The sequence below is a fragment of the Citrus clementina genome, unplaced genomic scaffold (genome assembly GCF_000493195.1).
Source record: "Citrus clementina cultivar Clemenules unplaced genomic scaffold, Citrus_clementina_v1.0 scaffold_5, whole genome shotgun sequence".
NCBI classification, from domain to species: Eukaryota; Viridiplantae; Streptophyta; class Magnoliopsida; order Sapindales; family Rutaceae; genus Citrus; species Citrus x clementina.
This window is the reverse complement of record NW_006262201.1, coordinates 21,223,750-21,243,543: the sequence shown is the minus strand read 5'-3', so window position 1 is coordinate 21,243,543 and position 19,794 is coordinate 21,223,750. Positions and strand designations below refer to the sequence as shown.

Genomic DNA, 19,794 nt, shown 5'->3' with positions numbered 1-19,794 from the left:
GCTATGGCATTGTTTTATGGTTTGATGCTGGTTTTACTAGCAGGTTCTGCAAAGAAAAGCCAGTTGTTTTGTCTACATCTCCATGCACACCCAAAACGCATTGGTCACAGACCATCATCACATTCCGAGAACCAATAGCACTGGCATTGGGAAATTTAGGTGCTGACGGATCAACAGCAGTTGGTACTGACACATGTCCTGCAAGAAGAATACATTTGCGGGTCAGCATTGCCCGTGGTGCCGTGCATCGCAGTATTGACATTTCCTTGGAAACTGCCGGAGTTGGTCCTGATGGACATAAACGCAGTTGGCCGGCACAAATATTTAATCTCTCTTAGAAGTTGTGGTCATTGTAGCTAATGCATGTTCTTGATCGGTTCAATGCAAGCTAGGATCAGTTTCTTCATCATTTAGTATGTTATTATTGTTTATTTCGTTTGAGCATTTTTTTGCAACAAGGTAACGTTTGCTATCATTAGTTTCAAGAGGGACTATTAAAATGTAACTGAAAGTCTTTTTTGTATTGAGTTCTCGAGAGATTTTAGTGATGTCAGCTAAAGAGATTGCAAACACATACTTTCACAAATAAATAATTCAATTTGAAATATCCCACGCTTCAGGATAAATACGAGTATTAATGATTCAAATATTGTAATTTGTGCAGCAGACCGAAAAAAAAAAAAAAAAAGATCGTGCTTTTTATACCTTTCAAAGGTTTCAGGGATATAACAATTAGATTAAATCAAATCGCTAGAATCAAATCATTGGATTTATTTAAGTGATTCATCATATCAATAAAATTGATTGTGTTAACAGATTTTTAACGGAGAGAAAGAAAATAAAAAAGGGCGGAAGTCCTTTTTTTTTTTTTTTTTCAAGTAACAGAACTTGTAAAGGAGAAAAAGAAAGGGAGGGAGTCGTATGACAGAAAATTGGAATCTGTATGGTAATTGTTATTTTAAAAAGTATTAGGGGTATAAATGTTATTCTTCTTAATATAAATAGATTCGTGGGCCCAAAACTTCGCTGAACAGTGGATGTGTAATTTTTAAAAACCTATCTTGAGATTTGAACTTGTTGCAAGTAGACGGTGAGAATTTATTTATTTGTAAAAATTTTCTTACCGTCAGTTAACTTTAACATTGACCGTTAGTTGATTGTGCAAAGATAATATTACCCTTAATAACAGTTTGTAGACGAAAATAACTAAAAAAAAATTAAAATTATTGGCGCGAAAAGCACAAACTTTATTTTTTGACAATTTTATCCTTGTCAATTCTAAAGATTTACACTATCATAGGTAAATATTATAACTATTTCATTTTCAAGTTTTTAATTTTATTTTTTTTGTAGGAACTTTAAGAAAATATCAATAATTTAAAGAGAATTTTTTAAATTTTAAATTTTATCTTTTTTGTAGAAACTTTAAAAAAATATCAATAATTTAAAAAGGATAAAATAGTCAATAATTTTAATTTTTTTTAGTTATTTTTATCTACAAACTGTTGTTAAGGGTAATATTATCTTTGCATAGTTAACTAACGGTCAATGTTAAAGTTAACTAATGGTAGGAAATTTTTTACAAATAAATAAATTCTCGTCATCTACTTGCAACAAACCCAAACTTCAGGGGAGGCTTTTAAAAATTACTCGACAGTGGATATACATGTATACACATTATCACTTCCCTCTTTGGAAAATGACTAATTAAATTTCTTTTTATTTAGCCAAAAAAAGAAGAAAAAGAAGTAATTGTATATACAAGTAAAATAAAATTATTTTTAATAAAAATAAAAGAAAATAGAAAAAAATAAAAACATTTTGCTGGTCTTTATTTTATTGGCGTAACTTACACCATCTCTCTCTCTCTCTCTCGAAATCACACAAAAGGTTTTTCCTCTGAACTTTTTCTCTCTGGAATTTTCTTATTTTCTTCTTAATTCCTTACTCATTTGTGTATTTAATTAATTAATTTTTATAATTTATGTGATTGTGGTTTGTGTTCAGGTGGGTAACAAAGAGAAAGATCTGATGTACTTGATGGTGGATCTTAATTATACAAAAGATCATGATGGCCCTTGAACATAATGGTGATTAGTTCTCCTTTTTTGTTTTCGTTTGTTTTAATTTTTGCTCTGATTAGTTCTCCTTCACTTGTTTTATGTTATATTAAATTTGTGTGTGATTTATTTAGTAAAAATCAAATTTTGTTTATCATTTTCTCAGCTTTTAGTGAACGGCTTTCTGTGGTGTGAGTCTATTCTGGTATTTATGGCTTTTAATCCGCAGATGCTGTTGAATTGAAATCACTAATTGTAAGATTTAGAATTAAATGGAATGGTGGTTGGTAGATATTTGGCTTCTCATTGAAAGTAGGCCCCTGTTTTCGAAGTTAAGCAGAATCACAATAGTTACAAACATAAACTTTGATTGGACTAATCGGAAATTGTTTGATGTGGATCGTGATGCTGCTGCTGCTGCTGCTGCTATGTAATTTGGATATAATCATGATTGATTGTTTAGTTGGTGGCTGGTATCAATTAGATATTTTTAAGTGTTGCAGTTAACGGAATCTTATCATCAAAAGTTATCTTTTCATTATTGCTGCATCCACACTTATTTTTAATTTGACCACTGTTTGAATTTGAAAGGAGCTCGAGAGGGTAAATTTGATGACTTTAATACTTTGGGTTGTGATGGATGAATGATTTTGCAGCTAGTATGCATCTGCACTGATTTAATGCTTTGGGTTGTGAAAAATACAAGGATTTAATGGTAAAATAGAATTGACATTTTTCTATAGCTTTGATTGATTTTGAGTGGATACCTCATCCACTACTAAAATGTATGTCCATTATCTATTAATAGAAATACTCATAGTTTCTTATAAAAAGGGGAGAATAGAAGAAGGGTGAAGAAATTCAAAACTTTATGACAAACTCAAATATATTTAAATCAACTTTGGTTGATTTGACAAAATATAGCCAGGCATATTTAGACTGCTGGCTTCTCATGCTATTACTAGGTCTAGCAGCCAGAAATATTGATAGATGGTAAGAGGCCACATTAGAGCTAAAAGATTTTTAATAGCTGACAAGACTGTTAAGCTAGCAAAGAGGCCAGTCCATTATATTTCCCGATTTTGACTAGACTCCACCTTACCAAAAAGGAAATATCAACCAAATCAGCTTTGGTAAGATCCTAAATGTACCAAGGATATTTCCAACTGAAGCTACTTTGTAGACATGAAACTCATAACAGTAGGCATGAACCTTTAAAGAGTGTAATTTCTCTCAATCCAAACTAGTGGTACACCATTATGGCTCTATGCGAGGAAAGAAGAACTTGCAGTTGAAGGAATTAGGTAATAAGTAGTAGGTTAAAGAGAAGAGAAGGAAGTAGTTATCCAAAAAAAATAGAACAAACAGTCTTCTCAGGGCTTTCCAGGACCAACGCAAGAATTGAAACAATGAATCTGCCCTCACTTCAAAAGATACATGAAAAAACCGAAATATATCACCTTATACTGCTATTTCCTTGTGCGTGACCACAAAATACATAATTCACAGTCCTTGAACCTAAGGTTGATGGAATATGAAAATAGGATCTATACATACCATTATAATGTAATTTAATAGAGTGGTGAACCATTTAGTTCCCTTGTCTTGTGGCCTTGCCAATTGATGTCTCCTAAGTTTAGCATTTTTCAAAGATTAGATAGTGCTTCTATTAGGAAAAAGATATTGGATGATGCTTTGATCAATGTGCTAGTGTTTTATTTTATTTATTTATTATTTTTTTAAAGGAAAATGGTTGAAAGGCCTTATTGGAATTGTTTGATAAGGTGTGTGTCTAATTGTATTTGAAGAGTGTTTCAGGGGAAGACGTCTATTAACATAGAATCAAGATGGAGCTCAGATGTTTTATTCTTAGATGTCTTAGTCTTCTCTTCTACTTTCACAATTTATTTTCGTTCTGAGATTTTTTAGGATATCTATATTTATAAGTCTGTATTTTATTTTATTGCTTTATTGGTATATAATCATATGCTTCCAGAGTGAATATGGTTGCTTCCGTACCTTTTACTTTGCTTTTAATATACTTTCTTTTATAATATACAAAAGAAAAGTATACTAAAAGGAAAAGTCAAAGGGTTTGGTTTGCACATCCTTAAGAATCATTGCTAGTTTTTTCTTATGGTACTCAATCCCTTATCTCTCTAAGCTAAATCCTGTTTCACTGTGCATTATTGGTAGACCTTAAAAACATTGGTTGTGGGGAAAGTTTTTAGTATCTCAAGTAGTTGGCCCCTAGGGTTTGAACCTCTGATCCACCCACTGGAGCCGTAGCGAAAGTGAGTCTTCATAGGGCAATTGTCACTGCTTATGGACCCGAACCTGGGTGATCTATCCATGACCACTTAGTTATGAACTAAAGGTTTGAACCTGTCAACCTGCCCTTGTGGATCTCCCGAAACTATATCCACAAAATTCACTAGTTTTCTTTCCATGTTTATAGAAGTTCGTAATAAATCTTTTCTAAATATATTGAAAGTAGAAAATATCTCCTAAATCTCTAAATAACTACATGGGAATATGCCTACATTACAAGTAAGTGTGTGAAAAAATGTCTCTGTAGCCTACACGTACTAAATAGTACAACCCAATTATATTGGGTTGGTTGCAACCATAATTTTGGCCCTTAGTTTAATCCAAAGGGATGACATGTTATATTTTTTATTGAATAAACAAGGAGCAGGTTTCTATCTACCACTTGGCCTATGTGGTTTCATATGTATGCTTACCACTTAACTAGCTTTTCAACCAATCTTTATTCGATTATGGTGGTCTGTGCATTAGAGATTGGCAGTATTTTATTAAATTGGTCTTAAAGACTTGTGTAATGCACGTTAAGTGAGGGGAGTGTCTGTTAATCCTTGAAAAATGTAAAGAAAGATGGCATCAAATTTAAATCTTCATCTTTGGCATATATGTTTGGGCATTGGGTCTGTCAAGCTGGCTTAGTTAGTGATGTTAACATGGCCTAAAACCTGCAAATATTTTTCCAGAATTTGATTTATAAGGCTGCATACCATAGTTTCTCTGGAGAATGCACTTTGGGCATATACACAATGGTCTGAAGCCTTTTGAATTTTGGGTGTCCCTCTAGTGTACAAAAAAGCTATGTAAATGTTGATAACCGTTTTTTTTCTCCACAAATCCAGCCATGGACTCAAGATTTACTGCATTCCTTTTTTTAAATGTTTGGGAATCAGTTGATTTTGTGACATTTTCCAAATAATGTTTACTTAGTATATGAGTATGTACATTTGGCCAATGCCTTACCTGTTGGGCGATGCCTCATATGTCTCTGGCTAGCATCTATTTGTTATTTTATTATGCTAGACGATTGGTTATGGATTCTGATGTGGAAATTTCTTAGTTCAGCTTCATAAAAAAGGTTTGTTGTGAATGTTTTACTGCAGAAGCTATGCAGAGGATGTGTGAGGCATCCTTGAAAGGCCTCCAGAGCAGGGGAATCCGTTGCAACCTGCAGTATAATAATGGGAATTCCGTTGAACTTAAAGATGACACCATTGTCCATCCAGGTGGGGATGCCGGAGAATCAATTCATCAGTTGAGCAGTGAGTTTGTGGAATATTCAAATGAATTTTATAACAACCCCACCTACCAACATGATTTTGGTTCATGGTCCACCTTCTATCCTGACTCTCAAAAGGTGCATCACTGCCAAATGAATTCTTTTGAGAGCCAATTTTATCCCTTTCCTGTGGAAAATCGGTTTCAGTTTGCACCATACAATATGCTCACACCAGCTCACCCATATGATTTCCAGCCTCAAGAATTTCAGTATTTTGTGGTAATAGACTTTGAGGCTACTTGCGACAAGGACAAGAATCCTTATCCCCAGGAGATAATCGAGTTTCCATCTGTCATTGTGAGTAGTGTAACTGGTCAACTGGAAGCATGTTTTCAGACATATGTGCGGCCGACTTGCAATCAACTACTGAGTGATTTCTGCAAGGATCTGACAGGTATCCAGCAAATTCAGGTTAGTTCTGATTTCCATTATTTTTTTCTACAGTAATGAAACCTGACATATAGCTAGATGGAGCATTTTCCCCGTTGAAACATGATTAGTGAAGTGATTGAATAAATCAAGTTGGCTGCTCCAGCGTAGCAGTCCAAATTCCAAAATGGGGCTTAAATTATCTTCTTTTCATCAGAAAGAATTTAGTAGATTATATGATTAGGTGAAATCTCTGTTCAAGGGAATCCTTTTGTTATTAATTAAGTCTTGAGTGTCAACTTTAGGTTGATTGGAACTCAATATTATGCAATCACTGTCTTCCATATTATCACTTGTATTTCCCACTGGTCCTGCTGATACCTGTTTAGGTTGAGCATATTAGTAAGCTTAATGTGGATCATTATGAGATAAACTGATATTTCTCTTCTTAAGAGGACAGAAATCTCTGTTCATAATAAGATTGTGGAAGAAGTGGAATAAGGAAAAAGACTCTAGCCTTGAAAGAGAGACTTTTCTAGCTTTAGATCTGTGGATTTTATGTTGTGGAATAATGGTCCAATGGAGACTGGGCAATGATGTGCTTGAGAAGTTTGATATTTTGGGATTCAGAATTTGGAATCCTTTTACTAGTTACCTTTGCAACGTAGGTAGGGTCACCATGAAATATGGTTTTCATGCTGTTTTCTAGGATTTTCTTTGCGTCTCACCTCCTCCTTTCCACTTTCTTTTACCTCTCTCACCATACAGAATTGTCTAATGAGATGAATATCTTGGGGTACATTATAAGGTACTGAGAAGCATTTAGTTGGGCTGCAGCGAAAATGATGGTGAGCAAAATCGTACTGACTCTTGACTGAGGCTGAGGAAAATAATATTCCTCATAAATCAGTAATCACCGTGGAGGTATGTAATTATAATCGTCTTAGGCTGAAAAAACTTACGAAAATTGGTATGTAGCCATTTCATCTGGTGATTATTATATAGCGGTTATTATATTCAAGGGGCTTAGATATGATGAGGATAAAATTATTGGAAGTTGGAGTCTGTTTGAAATTCATTGGAAGACTTGGACTCAAGTTTGAATTCCTCTTTCATCTGGGTTATTTATATGAGAAAAACAGAGAAAGTTGTCTTTCATGTGGTGAGAGAGGACATCTTTATTGTTAAAAAATTCAATATCTAGTTTCAGAGGAAAATGGTAATTTTATTGATGTCCTCATGCCAGATGTTTCAGGGTCGAACAACATTTTGTGGCAATGGACTTTTTTTTTCTCTTTTGAATATGAATGATTTAGTAAAATACTCTGTGCTATGCATGCTGCACTCTCTGTGGTTTCAGAAAGCATTGGGTTTTTCAATATCCTAGTAACATTATTGTGCGAGACTCATGAATCGTAAGCATTTTGACAAATCATCTGTCATCCTATGTATTTCCAAGAAAAGGAAGCAATCATGAAATTGCAAAAGAGAATCCATTGGGTGCTCTTGGATTTAAGAACTCTGAAGCTATCCTGATGTGAAAGCGAATGAAAAAGAGATGTATCTCTATATGCGTGTATTTGCTTATAATATCTATTTCGCCTTTGGATCCTCCCCGCGTTGCGCATGCAAATGTTTCTATCATCTGATTAATTCAGCTTGTGTGCCTTTAATTTTAAATTTATTTGTTCTTTGTACTCTCAGGTGGACAGAGGTGTTACTCTAAGCGAGGCTTTACTTAGGCATGACAAATGGCTTGAGAATAAGGGCATAAAAAACACCAACTTTGCTGTCGTGACATGGTCAAATTGGGATTGTCGGGTAATGTTGGAATCTGAATGCCGATTCAAAAAGATTTGGAAACCTCCTTATTTTAACAGGTATTGATGTAGATAAAAATCATTCTGATTTATGTCTTTTTGGCATGAAAGTTCTTCCCTGTTTCCAATTGGGTAAAATATTTTGTTGTTTTTCCTTTCTTAGATGGATCAACTTAAAAGTTCCATTTCATGAGGTTTTTGGTGGAGTGAGGTGCAATTTAAAAGAAGCTGTTGAGATGGCAGGCCTGGCATGGCAAGGCCGTGCACACTGTGGCCTAGATGATGCGAAAAATACTGCTCGCCTACTTGCACTCCTCATGCACAGAGGTTTCAAATTCTCCATTACAAACTCTTTGATGTGGCAGACAAATGATGGTTCTCTGACATGGAAATCAGTTCCCTGAACGCATATTTCTTCCCCCACATCAGTTGCACAAACAAAAGGATCTGCAAAATTCCATATTCCAGTATCATCCTAGTTGTTTTTGTGGGGTGAAGAGCAGCAAAGGGATGGTTCGGAAGCCTGGACCAAAACAAGGGAGTGTTTTCTTTGGGTGCGGAAACTGGACTGTCACTAGAGGTGCCCGCTGTCATTTCTTTGAATGGGCCTTTACTACTGCTTGACTGAAAAGTATGGAAGGATTTCTCCATCTTTCCTTGATGACATCTTAAACTCTTCAATAGATGTCTTATGTAAAAGGATGAAAAAAAGATAAAAAGATAAAAACAGAAAAGTTTAGGAAAAAAAAAAAAAGGTAATGGCTTGCCTGATGTCACCTAGTTGAAGTAATATATGCCTTTAGCCGTATGGGGAGGTTTTAGCTTCTTAGTGAAACATATGAATAGGTTGGCTTAATTGCTGTTATGGGTGTGTGCTAAGCATGGAGGTAGTTATTTCAAAGGAAGCTCCAATCTGTAAAGCTGACTGGGAAACAATTTGGAATCTGAGAAGATGAGAAGTGGGTCATAGATATAGGATGATAACTTTTACATGCTGAGAGACTTATATGCTCTTAAATAATCTGAGGTTTAAAAAAGGACATTGTGGTTCCCACGCATTTTTTGTGATGGAGTTTCCTGCACCAAATTTGCTGCTTCCACATATATTTGGTTTCGCATTTATTTTTTTCACTAAATTGAACTTTTGATACTATCATTTTAAATAGTTCTTTTATGTCCTCGGTTTACAAAAACATTTAGGATAGCTAGTAGGAATGGCGGATAATGAATTATCCCCGAATTCGCAAATTCTCCCCAACATAATTGTGGAAATCTGTTTGTTGCAGGTAATTTTGTAGATTGCAGTCAGATTTGATATGGATAAAAAAATTTGGCGGATGCCTCGCTGGTGTTCACTGGCCCGTATTATTTTTTTATTAAAAAATTATTTGTTTTTCTATTTTAATCATAAAAATTCATTGAAAAAATTTAATCACAAAAACCAAAGTTATTGCTCGTGATTTAGTCTTCTTAATTTTTAAATTTAACCTAATTTACTTTCTAATTTTCAAGTTTAATATTATTGATTTTTTTTTGGTTTTGTTTTGATGACTTAAAGATAATGATTGCTTACTAAATTTGAGTTTTTATTGTTTTTAATTAGTTCTTAATGGTAGTTGTCTAAAATTTACTTGCTACTATTATTGATAATATCTGTATATTGATTAAAAAAATGGAGTGAGCATTGATTTTAAGATAACAGCTAGTAGGAATGGCAAAATTGTCCGCAAATTCACACAAATTGAATTGCAGAAATTTATGTGTTATGGGTAATTTTACACATGATAGGTAAATATGATATTGATAAAAAAATCGGGTGGGTAATACCTGCCAGCATTCATTTTTTATAAAAAAAATTATTTGTTGTTTTAATTTTAATCATAAAAATTCATTAAAAAAATATAATTATAAATATATGCAAGCTAAAATTATTATTCGTGATCTATTCTTCTTCATTTCTAAACCTAACCTAACTCACTTCTTTTCGAGTTTATTGTTGTTGATATTTTTTTTAATTTTATTAATTTTGTTTGTTTCGTTTTAATGACTTGAACATAATGATTGCTTATTAAAGTTGAGTTTTTATTTGTCTAATTAAATGTTAATGGTAACTGTCCAAAATTCACTTGTTAATATTGTCGACAATACTTGTATATTGATTAAAAGATGGAGCAAGGCATTGGTCTTAGTGATGACGATTTGTCTACAATAACAACATTTTGTGTTTGACTAATATATTTCGTGAATTTGTTTTAATGTTGAAACTTTAATTTCTAATTTACATTTTAAAAACTTAGTATTTTTTTGTGGATTTTTAGGCTAATATTATAAATTTATAGTTTGAATTATATAATTAAATTTTTAAATATTATTGAAATTATTTTTGTAATATTTGTGAGTTTAAATGTAGGAACTCAAAAAAAATCTGCAGCGAGTTGTGAATGAGTTTAGTAATTAGAACTCATAGTAGGAATTTTTTTTTCCAATGGGTTGTAGTTGGTGATGGTAATTAAAATTTTTATGGGTGCGAATTTGGTAATAAGAAATCCGTAACACGTAGTACCCATTGTCATCCCTGATAGCAGGTGGTAGTATACGAGGTTTAATTTATGTGGAGAATTAATTTTAAACTTTGAATTTATAGGGGTGGCTACCATTGGTAGGGGGCTCAATTTTTAGAGCGCTTGGCAACAAATCCATCTTTTTAACTTAGGGTGTATTTGGTATATTCTATTGTTTTATTTAATGTTAGATGTATTATATTATGTTGTATTATATTAATACTGTACAATACTTGGTATTACACTATTGAATTAATTTTTAGTTATATTATATTTATTACTACACTATACTATATAAAACTTTTTGTTATGCAATTAAAATCATATCTTATAAAAACATATTTACTATTATGAAAATTTAGAAAAATACTTAATATAAGATTATTTAATTATCCCAAATTTTTAGTGTAATATGTAAAATATATCAATCTTTTGTTACATAAAATAGTAAAATTTTATAATTTTTGACAATATAACATCTTTTTTTTTTTGGAATTTCTCAAATATGTCCCATCTAAAATAAATATCCAATCAAATAAAATAAATAATTTTTAACAAATCTCAATTTACTTGTAAGGCACATATTTACATACAAAGAAATGAAAAATCTTTTCTTCATAAATATATTTACAATAAGCAAAGGATCCTTCTTTTTCTCTTTATCTCTTGAGAACTCAAATTTCATCTCATTTTAGCTAAATTTTTTCCTTCTTTATAAAATAGAAAAAGGACAGCTAAAACCCCAAGGTTTGGGAAAATGGTCACAAATCCCCTAAATTTTCAATAACGGATACCAAGATCCTTTTTTATCATAATATCTTTTGATTCTATAAACCAAAAAAATTGATCCCCAAATTTTTATGATAAAAAAAGAGATCATTAAGATAATTTTAATAATTTATACATTTTTAAAAAATTAATATTTAAAATTATTTTTATATTTTACAATCTATTAGACATATTTTATTATTTTAAGTTAATTTTTTATAATAAATAGAAACATAATATTGAAATAAACAAATTAAAATTAAAGTTATTTTGAATATTCTGTAAAAAAAATAATTTTAATATTATTAATAGGAAGATATTTTGTTAATTTTAAAATCTATTTAACCAAAAGCTTTATTTAAAATCTTTATAACAAATATAAATATATTATTAAAATAAATATTATAATTTAAATTTTAATATTATTTTAATTGTTAAAAATACTTTAATATACTAGATAGATTATATTATTTATATTATGTTTGTATAAATTAAAAAAATTTAAAGTCAATTTTCTATTTACTACATCAAATGGTATTATGGTCAAAAAATGGTATGTCCCTTTTTTAAGACTTAGAGTTTTTGTGACTATTTTTCCAAACTTTGAGGGCATATGTGCCTTTTTTCTTTTCTGAAATTTATCTTTAATTGACATTAAATTCTACATGATGGAATAGGCATTCCTGGATTTTCTTCAATGATCGGAAATGAATGTCATTCCTTGAAGTTTCAGCAAACCATTATTCTCCCTTTGTAGCTTTCCAAATATAGGAAATGAAATAAATAAATAAATTGATAAAGTTACTAAGTATTTGGTGAAAATGCTTATAACAAATTGACACACAAACTGTTACAGAGTATAGCTTCATCTATCTACCAGATTTTAACACCAGCACTTGAATTTATTTATAAGGGGAAATAGTTTTTGCCTTTACTGAGAAGTCCAAATAGAGATGGCAAAATTCTGGGTCGGGTCCGGGTATTGCAATGACCGAATTCTGCCCGGATATAACCGGTTCGGGTTCGAGTCTGGGCCGGATTTTAATCCGGGAACCCGAATTTTATATTTTTTAATATTATATGTGTATATATTTTTTATTTTTTGATAATTTTATAAGTTTTAAATTTATTTTAATAAAATTTGACATGAAAATATAAACTTTAAGTGTTTAAAACTTTATATGTGTATAATAAATGAGTCAAATAAATATAAATATTTAAAATAATATATATTTTATAATATTTTTTTAATAAAATTCAGGTTTCGGGTTTATCAAGTGATGCTCAAGACCGACCCGGCTTCATAATTATCCAGCCCACAACACCCGGGTACGGTCCGGGTCCGGACCGGGCGGGTATTTTTATCACCTCTAAGTCCAAATAGAAATTGGCAAGCAAAATTCACTTTTGGTGAGCACTCGCAACCAAAAAGACGGTCAAGGGCACTGGAAATTTTTCCGACGTTAACCCTTCAATGTTCAAGCATAATTAAGTTACCAAGTAAGGGTGAGTGTATTTTATACTATGTCCATCTCTTTGTATTTATATTTATTATTTTTATAATAGATTTTGAATTTTATTCAATACATTAATTTTAGTACAAATGATTAAACAATTCTTGATTAGCTTATGTAATTAACAAAAAATATCAATATAGTATAGTAAAAATAACATTATAACTATCACACACTAATGTAAGAAAATACGCATGTTATATATATATTATTGCTCATGCTTTGTTAAGGTAAACATTATCAATTTTTTTTATTAATCAAATAATTATTTTATAATTTGTCATGTGTTTAACTAATAAATATAAGTATTGTTAATATTTATCAGATTATATATGTCAATATTTCATATTTTAGATGTTTTCTTTTAAAAAAATAAAAAACTTAACACTTATATTCAAATATTGAAAAAGAATAATAAACATATCATTTAAATATATGTATTTAGTAATTCAGACTTACTCATATTTCAGTTAAATTCAGACTCACTTAGATTTCGGACACAAAAAAATAAAAGTTACCTTAGAAGTAAAATAATATGTCAGAAAATATTACGTGGATATTTAAGAATATCTCATGAATTAATTATTGTATAATAATAATAATTACTCTAATTATAATGGCGTAATGCAATGCAAGTGTAAATCCGACGTTTACTAGGGGACATGTCTGTCTTTTCGTAACTAGGGCTTCTTGATTTCCCATATAAAATGATCACTCTCTCGCACACACAAAGAAAGAGGAAGAAGAGCCGTCGTCTCTGTTTATCTAGTACATTGTGCCGCTCAAAGACAAAAAGAATATCAAGTGAAAATGGGAGTTTTCACATACGTGTGCAGAAAAAATGGGGGAGAATGGAGCGGAAAGCAGATAGAGGGGGGAGACTTAGAAGCCTCTGCAGCATCAACATACGAGCTCCAGAGAAAGCTGGTCCAGACCTCTCTCTCTGCTGATTCTTCTGGTGGGGTCCAGTCCTCTTTCTCCCTCGTCACACCTACGTCTGCTGTTTTCCAGGTTTCTATTTTCCGTTTTTTGTTTTGCTTTTGCCTTTGATTTGCTTCGCTTCGCTGCCCTCATTTTTATCATTTTCATTTTTATTGTTATAATTATTTTTTTATTTTGTGTTTTGCAATCGACTAAATTGTTGCAAATGAGTTAGTTAGATGGATGCATATGATATGGGAACTATGTGTAAAGTGATGCTTTAATTGCTAGGATTCCTATTTGGAATTGGAATTGGAAGTTCTGGTTCTTTAGGGAGATTGGCACTTTCTTTTTTCATGGTTTTTTTTAAGTTTTATCAGTAACCCATTACTGTTTTTATAATGGATCCCTATTACACTTTTGTTTTTTGCTATATGGTCTTTGAAATAGCTGATTTGAAAGTTCCCAGATTGGTTAGCCGTCTCTTTTACAATATTTTCTATGCAGTGCATTAGTTAGATCTATGATATGCTATGATGTGATATGGGAACACTATTTTACATTAATTTCTTCTTGTATACATCAGTTCTTAGGTAATAATTAGATTGGTAAATGGGTTGTTGTGGTTTTTATTACATGTGATCCGAGGTTGCTGGTGGTTTCCTAATGATGTGTGTATTTAGCTGATTTAAATGCACTCAGATTGATAGTCCATTTCTTTTTATTGTAAATTTGTTATCTTATACAGGTGATTATTGGTGGTGCTGTTGGTAGTGGTTTCATTGGAGGTGGAGCTGCAGCTTCAGCCCCTTCAGGAGGCGGTGGAGCAGCTGCTGAGGCTCCTGCTGCTGAGGAGAAGAAGGAAGAGAAAGAGGAGAGTGATGAAGACATGGGTTTCTCTCTTTTTGATTAGGTTATATAATTCCAGTTCTCTTCTTGGGACTTGTATTTTGTTATGCTTTTATGTCGACTCAAAAATTGCTCTGCCATTGGCTTAGATTTTATTTTTGTGAGAGTTTTGTTACTTTGTGAGGGATTTTTGTCCACCATCAATATTAAGTAAACATGATTAGCTTGCTGCTCCATGTCTATTACCAGACCTTTTTCATTTTACCTTTGTGCATTGTACATGTGCTGTTCTTTTGCTTACAAGTTCATTTTCTTTATGTCTGTTAAACTTTTTATCCATCTTCACTTTTATAAGAATGCTTGCATAATATAAAATTCATGGAGTCAACATAGTTGATGTTATTATTTTATTAAAAATAAAGATAAAACGTAATTCCTTATTCTATTTGAAAAAGCTTGTTTTTCTTCACACTTGGAGTTGTTTGATTTGACAGCATTGGTGTTGTATTTGTGAAAGACATTTCGACGACCGAGTTAGGGTTAGCATTTTTGTCATAAAAGAATCGGCATAATAAAAGAGTACCAGTAAATAGTTCGGAGGAGCATTGTGATCTCTCGTTCTCCGTCAAGAGGAAAGAAATGTTCTTACCTCCATTTTTCTTAGTGGAGTTTTGGATCATTTTCATATAGGTGTCGTGCGAATATAGTTAGATATGGATTGTGTACAGAGTGTACCTATTTTTAGGTTATGGAACACATTTTATCCTTTCTTTTTGGCATGTTCCTTTTGTATCCTTTTCATTATTTAAGCATTGGGCATGTGGTTGAATACGATTTGATTAGTACCGTGGTTGAATAAGATTTGATTAGTACCAGGTAACACTTGTCATTTGTTTATTGGTGTGCCAGTTATGGTACCTGCACCATTGTAAGTGTTGGTGAATCATCTTAGAAATGATATTATTATGTTGAGATGGTGGGAAAAGTATGGTTATTTATATACTTTTTGTTTTTGGGATTGAAATTATTACTATTATTATAATTGTTGTTGTTGGACTAAAAATAGAATAGGCCCAATCAAGGCCCAAATAAATTTAAGGGTTATTTTCTGCCAACCCCTACATTTTCAACAAAAGTTGGCATGCATCCTAATGTTAACAACCATCACCATGCCCCCAAATCAGCATATTTAGTCCTTATCTTTGATAGATAGCCACTTAATTGAGTGAAAAGATTTGTTTGCCTTTCATTTGAAAATTAAGCATTCAAAAATTCAGAAAATATACAGTTTGTGGATTAAAATACCCTTTAATGTCTGGTTATTTACATGCAAGTGCAAAAGAAAATGATGATATTACCGTTACTCCATATAAGCAAGCACATTGCATATTTATTTTATCTAAATTCATTATAGAGACTGCTGATAACAACGGCAGTATAATGGTAAAAAAGCTTTAGCCATCATATAAAACCCAGTGGAAAAACTAAAGTAGATTCCATGTCTCTTCTTTATTTCATCAATCAACAATGTCTACTTCATCTTGTGCTTCCAGCAAGTCTATGATAACGGCTGAATATGCTAATTTGGGGGCGTGGTGATGGTTGTTGAAACATTAGGGTCCACGTCAACTTTTGTTGAAACATGTGGGGCTAGTGGAAAATATCCTTAAATTTAATCTCCATAAGGCTCATCTAATAAATTTACTCACAATTAAATTCACGAAGTGACGGATAAACTACATAGAATAATTCTCTTAAGTAACAAAACTTTAAAGCCTAAAGGGTTCCAAGATCTAAGGCCAAAAGATTCTAAGGTCTTAAGATTTTATTATAAGACAAACCACTTAAGATAATCCTCTTATATGACGAAGCTTCAAACCTCAAAAGGTATTGAGGTCCTAAGCTCTTATCCTAAGACAAATTACTAGGATAAATCTCCTAGGTTCTAAGGTTCTTATCATCCCAAAGTTTTAGTAAAAACAACTTAAAGTTAAAACGCTTCTTTCTTTAATCTATAGACAAGCTTGCATATTCATGTGTCAATCAACATGGACATAAACAAACAAGTGTCGTTAGATGTGATAAAAATAATTACACTTGTCATCAAAATAATTAAACTCAAGTCAAATCAATTTCACCCATAAATGTGGCTTTTATTCTTACTAAAAAGTAAGAAAAAATGGGCTAAAAAAGAAAAACGCTAAGAAAAAATATGCTAAAAAAGAAAAACATTAACTTTCTCTCTCTAATCTTCTCTTTCTAAATTTACATTTTCAAAAGTCTAGTGTCTGACTTGACCGTCGGAAGGTCTACGCTGACAAAATAGGCCCTCTGATCTTTTTCTTGTGTTTGTAGAGTATCACTGGACGAGAACATTCTCATTACTTAAGGAAGTGAATTGAGAAGAGGATATATAAATGCCCATTAAGATCAGCCCAAAGGGTAAACTCATCATCGTTAAATCCAACAAAGAGGAACCCAAGTCTTAAGGCGGTTCTCCTCAGTTGGAATTTCCACATAATAAGTTGGGGTAAAATTTACACCAACAAATTGACGCCGTCTGTGGGGAACTTCTGATAAAAGTCTTGGAAGCCTTACTGCGAGCATGGATGCTAATAGTGAGTACTATAACCTTGAGGCTGATGATGAAAGTTCCAGAGTAGATGAGAAAGTTCACTTTTGATGAAGGAGACGACCACGAGACCTGGAGGATGATGACGTGGTGCCTATCAATCCTCTAAATTCTCAGTTGAATCCACGTCGCCATGCTAGACGCCGAGGACATTCTCGTGTTGTTTGACTTCAACAACAAGTAGATTTGTTGGCTCGTAACTTCAATAGAATGTTCAGCCAATTTCAAGAGGAATGCGAGAACTCGAGTGGAGGTAATGTGGTTGATTTTAGCTCTTCTAAAATGAGGTTTAGAGAAGAACTAAGTGAAGATGATATCAGGCATTCTCTAAACCAAAAAAGATATAGGAGAGAATGGCCAGAGAAGGTTTAGACTAGGGGTGGGCATTTTCCGGTTCGGTTCGGTTTGGGCTTTGAACCGAACCGAACCGGAACCAATCGGTTCTTAAAAACTCAAACCGAACATAAACCGAACTGAAATATTTCGGTTCGATTCTAAAATTCGGTTCGGTTTGGTTCAGTTCGGTTCGCATATATTCTTGTATTTTACAGTTTTAATCAAATGTCTTACTGCATTTTATAATTTTTACTTAATCTCACTGCATTTTACAAAATATAAGTTCACAACAAGAAAAATAAAATTTTGAGAGTTTACAATTTTGTGATTTAGCATTTTATATTTTTGATTTTGAATTTCGATTAAATTAATTTGTAAATAATTGGCAAGAACCAATCGGTCTTCGGTTCGGTTCGGTTTTGAACCGAACCGAATGTAAACCAATCGGTTCTTGTAATTTCAAACCATTCGATTTTTTACCTTAGAACCGAACCGAACCGAATTAAGTTTTTTCGGTTCGGTTCGATTTGGTTCGGAAAAAACCAAACCGTTTGCCCAGCCCTAGTTTAGACCAAGGAGAATAAGTCGATAGAGGATTGCAAAAGATGATGCAGAGATTTGAGTAAATGGTTCGAGAAATGGGCTCACTTGATGATATAACAGTAGAACATGAGCTACCATTTACTTCTGATATAATGATAGCAAAATATTCGCCTTTGTTTCATTTACCCCAAATGGAGCCTTACGATGGACAGAAGGATCCAACTGAGTATCTAGAATTGTATCGTACCCTTATGGAAGTGCAAGGAGCATCACAAGCAATTCTTTGTCGGGCTTTTCCTCTTACTTTGGTAGGAGCAACACAAAGATGGTTCCGAAGGTTACAACCACACTTCATCTCATCTTTTGGAGATTTGAGTAGATAATTCACCTCCCAATTTCGAAGTGCTCGACAAAGAGGAAAACTAGTTACTTACCTCTTGACCATCAAACAATAGGAAGGGGAGACCTTAAAAGACTGCATTAGAAAGTACAATAATGAGATCACCTAAGTAGATGGCTATGATGATGGCATAACACTTTCTGGTATTATGGAGGGGCTTAGGATGGGAAAGCTATGATAGTCAGTTTAAAAAAGATCACCCACTTCTTACTCTGAAATGCTTGCAAAAGCTGAGAAGTATGCCGATGTAGAAGAAAGATTTCAGAATAAAAATTAAGAGAAATGAGAACCAAGCAAATGAAAGAAAAAGAAAGATGTTCGGAGAGAAAGAAAGGTTGACAGACCTAATCAATCTTTAAGAAGAGATCAATTTCATCATGAGGAACACTCTCAAGTTTCCGACACTCGTCCTCAATTAGCAAGCTTAATACTCCTTGGGAGCAAATTCTCATGCACGTAAGAAATCTGACTTTGTTTAGAACCCTACCTTTTATGAGAACGAATCCATCTCGAATAAATCCAAACAAGTATTGCCATTTTCATAAAGATCATGGGCATGACACCTTCGAGTGTTTTGAGCTTAAGGAATAAATAGAAAGCTTGGTTCGACAAGGACAACTATAGGAATATGTAAGAAAACCTAAGGATCGAGAAGAGTGAGCAATTAGAATCTTCAAGGAAGAGAAAGGGAAAGATAAAGGAAGATAATGATGAAACATGTTTGATGTCAATCACATTTGAGGAGGACCGCCTATAGGAGACTCTGGGAAATCAAGGGGGAATTTAGCTCGCCAAACAAGACATGAACTCGATGCTCTTGAGGTTAATTTGACTAATCAATCTCAAGGATCAATGATTCGTGATATACCAATAATCTTCTCCGAGGATGATGCTAAAGGAGTTCATGATCATCACTGTGATGCTTTAGTCGTTACCATCCCTGTGGCAAATAAATGTCTTCATTGAATTCTTATTAATAATAGGAGTTTGGCTGATATTTTATTCTTGTCAACCTTTGCTCGAATGAGGTTAGAAAGATCACGGGTAAAACCTTACACTACTCCACTTCATGGATTCGCAGGAGGAAGTGTAGTTCCTGAAGGAGTTATAAAGCTCACACTGTCTTTTAGAAAAAGCCCAACTAAGGTGACCACTATGATTAACTTTATTATGGTTGATCAATCAAGTTCCTATAACGTTGTCTTAAGAAGACCGACTCTTTATGCTATAAAAGCAACAACTTCAATTTATCAGTATGCGTTGAAGTTCCAACTGAAACTGGAGTTGAGGTTGTACAAAGAGAGCAAAAAGAAGCAAAGGAGTGTTATGAGATAGTATTCATGATGGGTAAGGAAACTCTTCAAATCACAAGCCTTGATCCTAGGACAGTGAAAGATGATCAAAGGGCGAGCCTAGTTAA

The 19,794-nt window shown here is 32.9% G+C and overlaps 2 protein-coding genes and 1 pseudogene across 3 annotated transcripts in view; all 3 read left to right on the top strand.

The window, feature by feature from the left end:
- The window catches only part of LOC18041296 (probable protein arginine N-methyltransferase 3), a 4,232-nt gene extending 3,709 nt beyond the window's left edge, over positions 1–523 (top strand). The window contains exon 7 of the mRNA XM_006432354.2: positions 1–523. This exon is cut by the window's left edge and continues 184 nt beyond it. Within this exon, the coding sequence (XP_006432417.2) occupies positions 1–338 (338 nt within the window). The 3' untranslated portion in view covers positions 339–523.
- Positions 524–1,804: 1,281 nt separating this feature from the next.
- On the top strand, positions 1,805–8,903 carry LOC18040527 (annotated as a pseudogene). The gene is made up of 5 exons (XR_002905441.1): positions 1,805–1,890; positions 2,008–2,090; positions 5,486–6,072; positions 7,735–7,910; positions 8,014–8,903. The product of XR_002905441.1 is annotated as an uncharacterized LOC18040527 (transcript).
- Positions 8,904–13,411: 4,508 nt separating this feature from the next.
- LOC18040917 (60S acidic ribosomal protein P3) lies at positions 13,412–14,727 on the top strand. The gene is made up of 2 exons (XM_006432350.2): positions 13,412–13,704; positions 14,363–14,727. The coding sequence occupies exons 1-2, from the start codon at positions 13,504–13,506 to the stop codon at positions 14,525–14,527; spliced, it is 366 nt and encodes a 121-aa protein (XP_006432413.1). The 5' UTR covers positions 13,412–13,503; the 3' UTR covers positions 14,528–14,727.
- Positions 14,728–19,794: the final 5,067 nt, after the last annotated feature.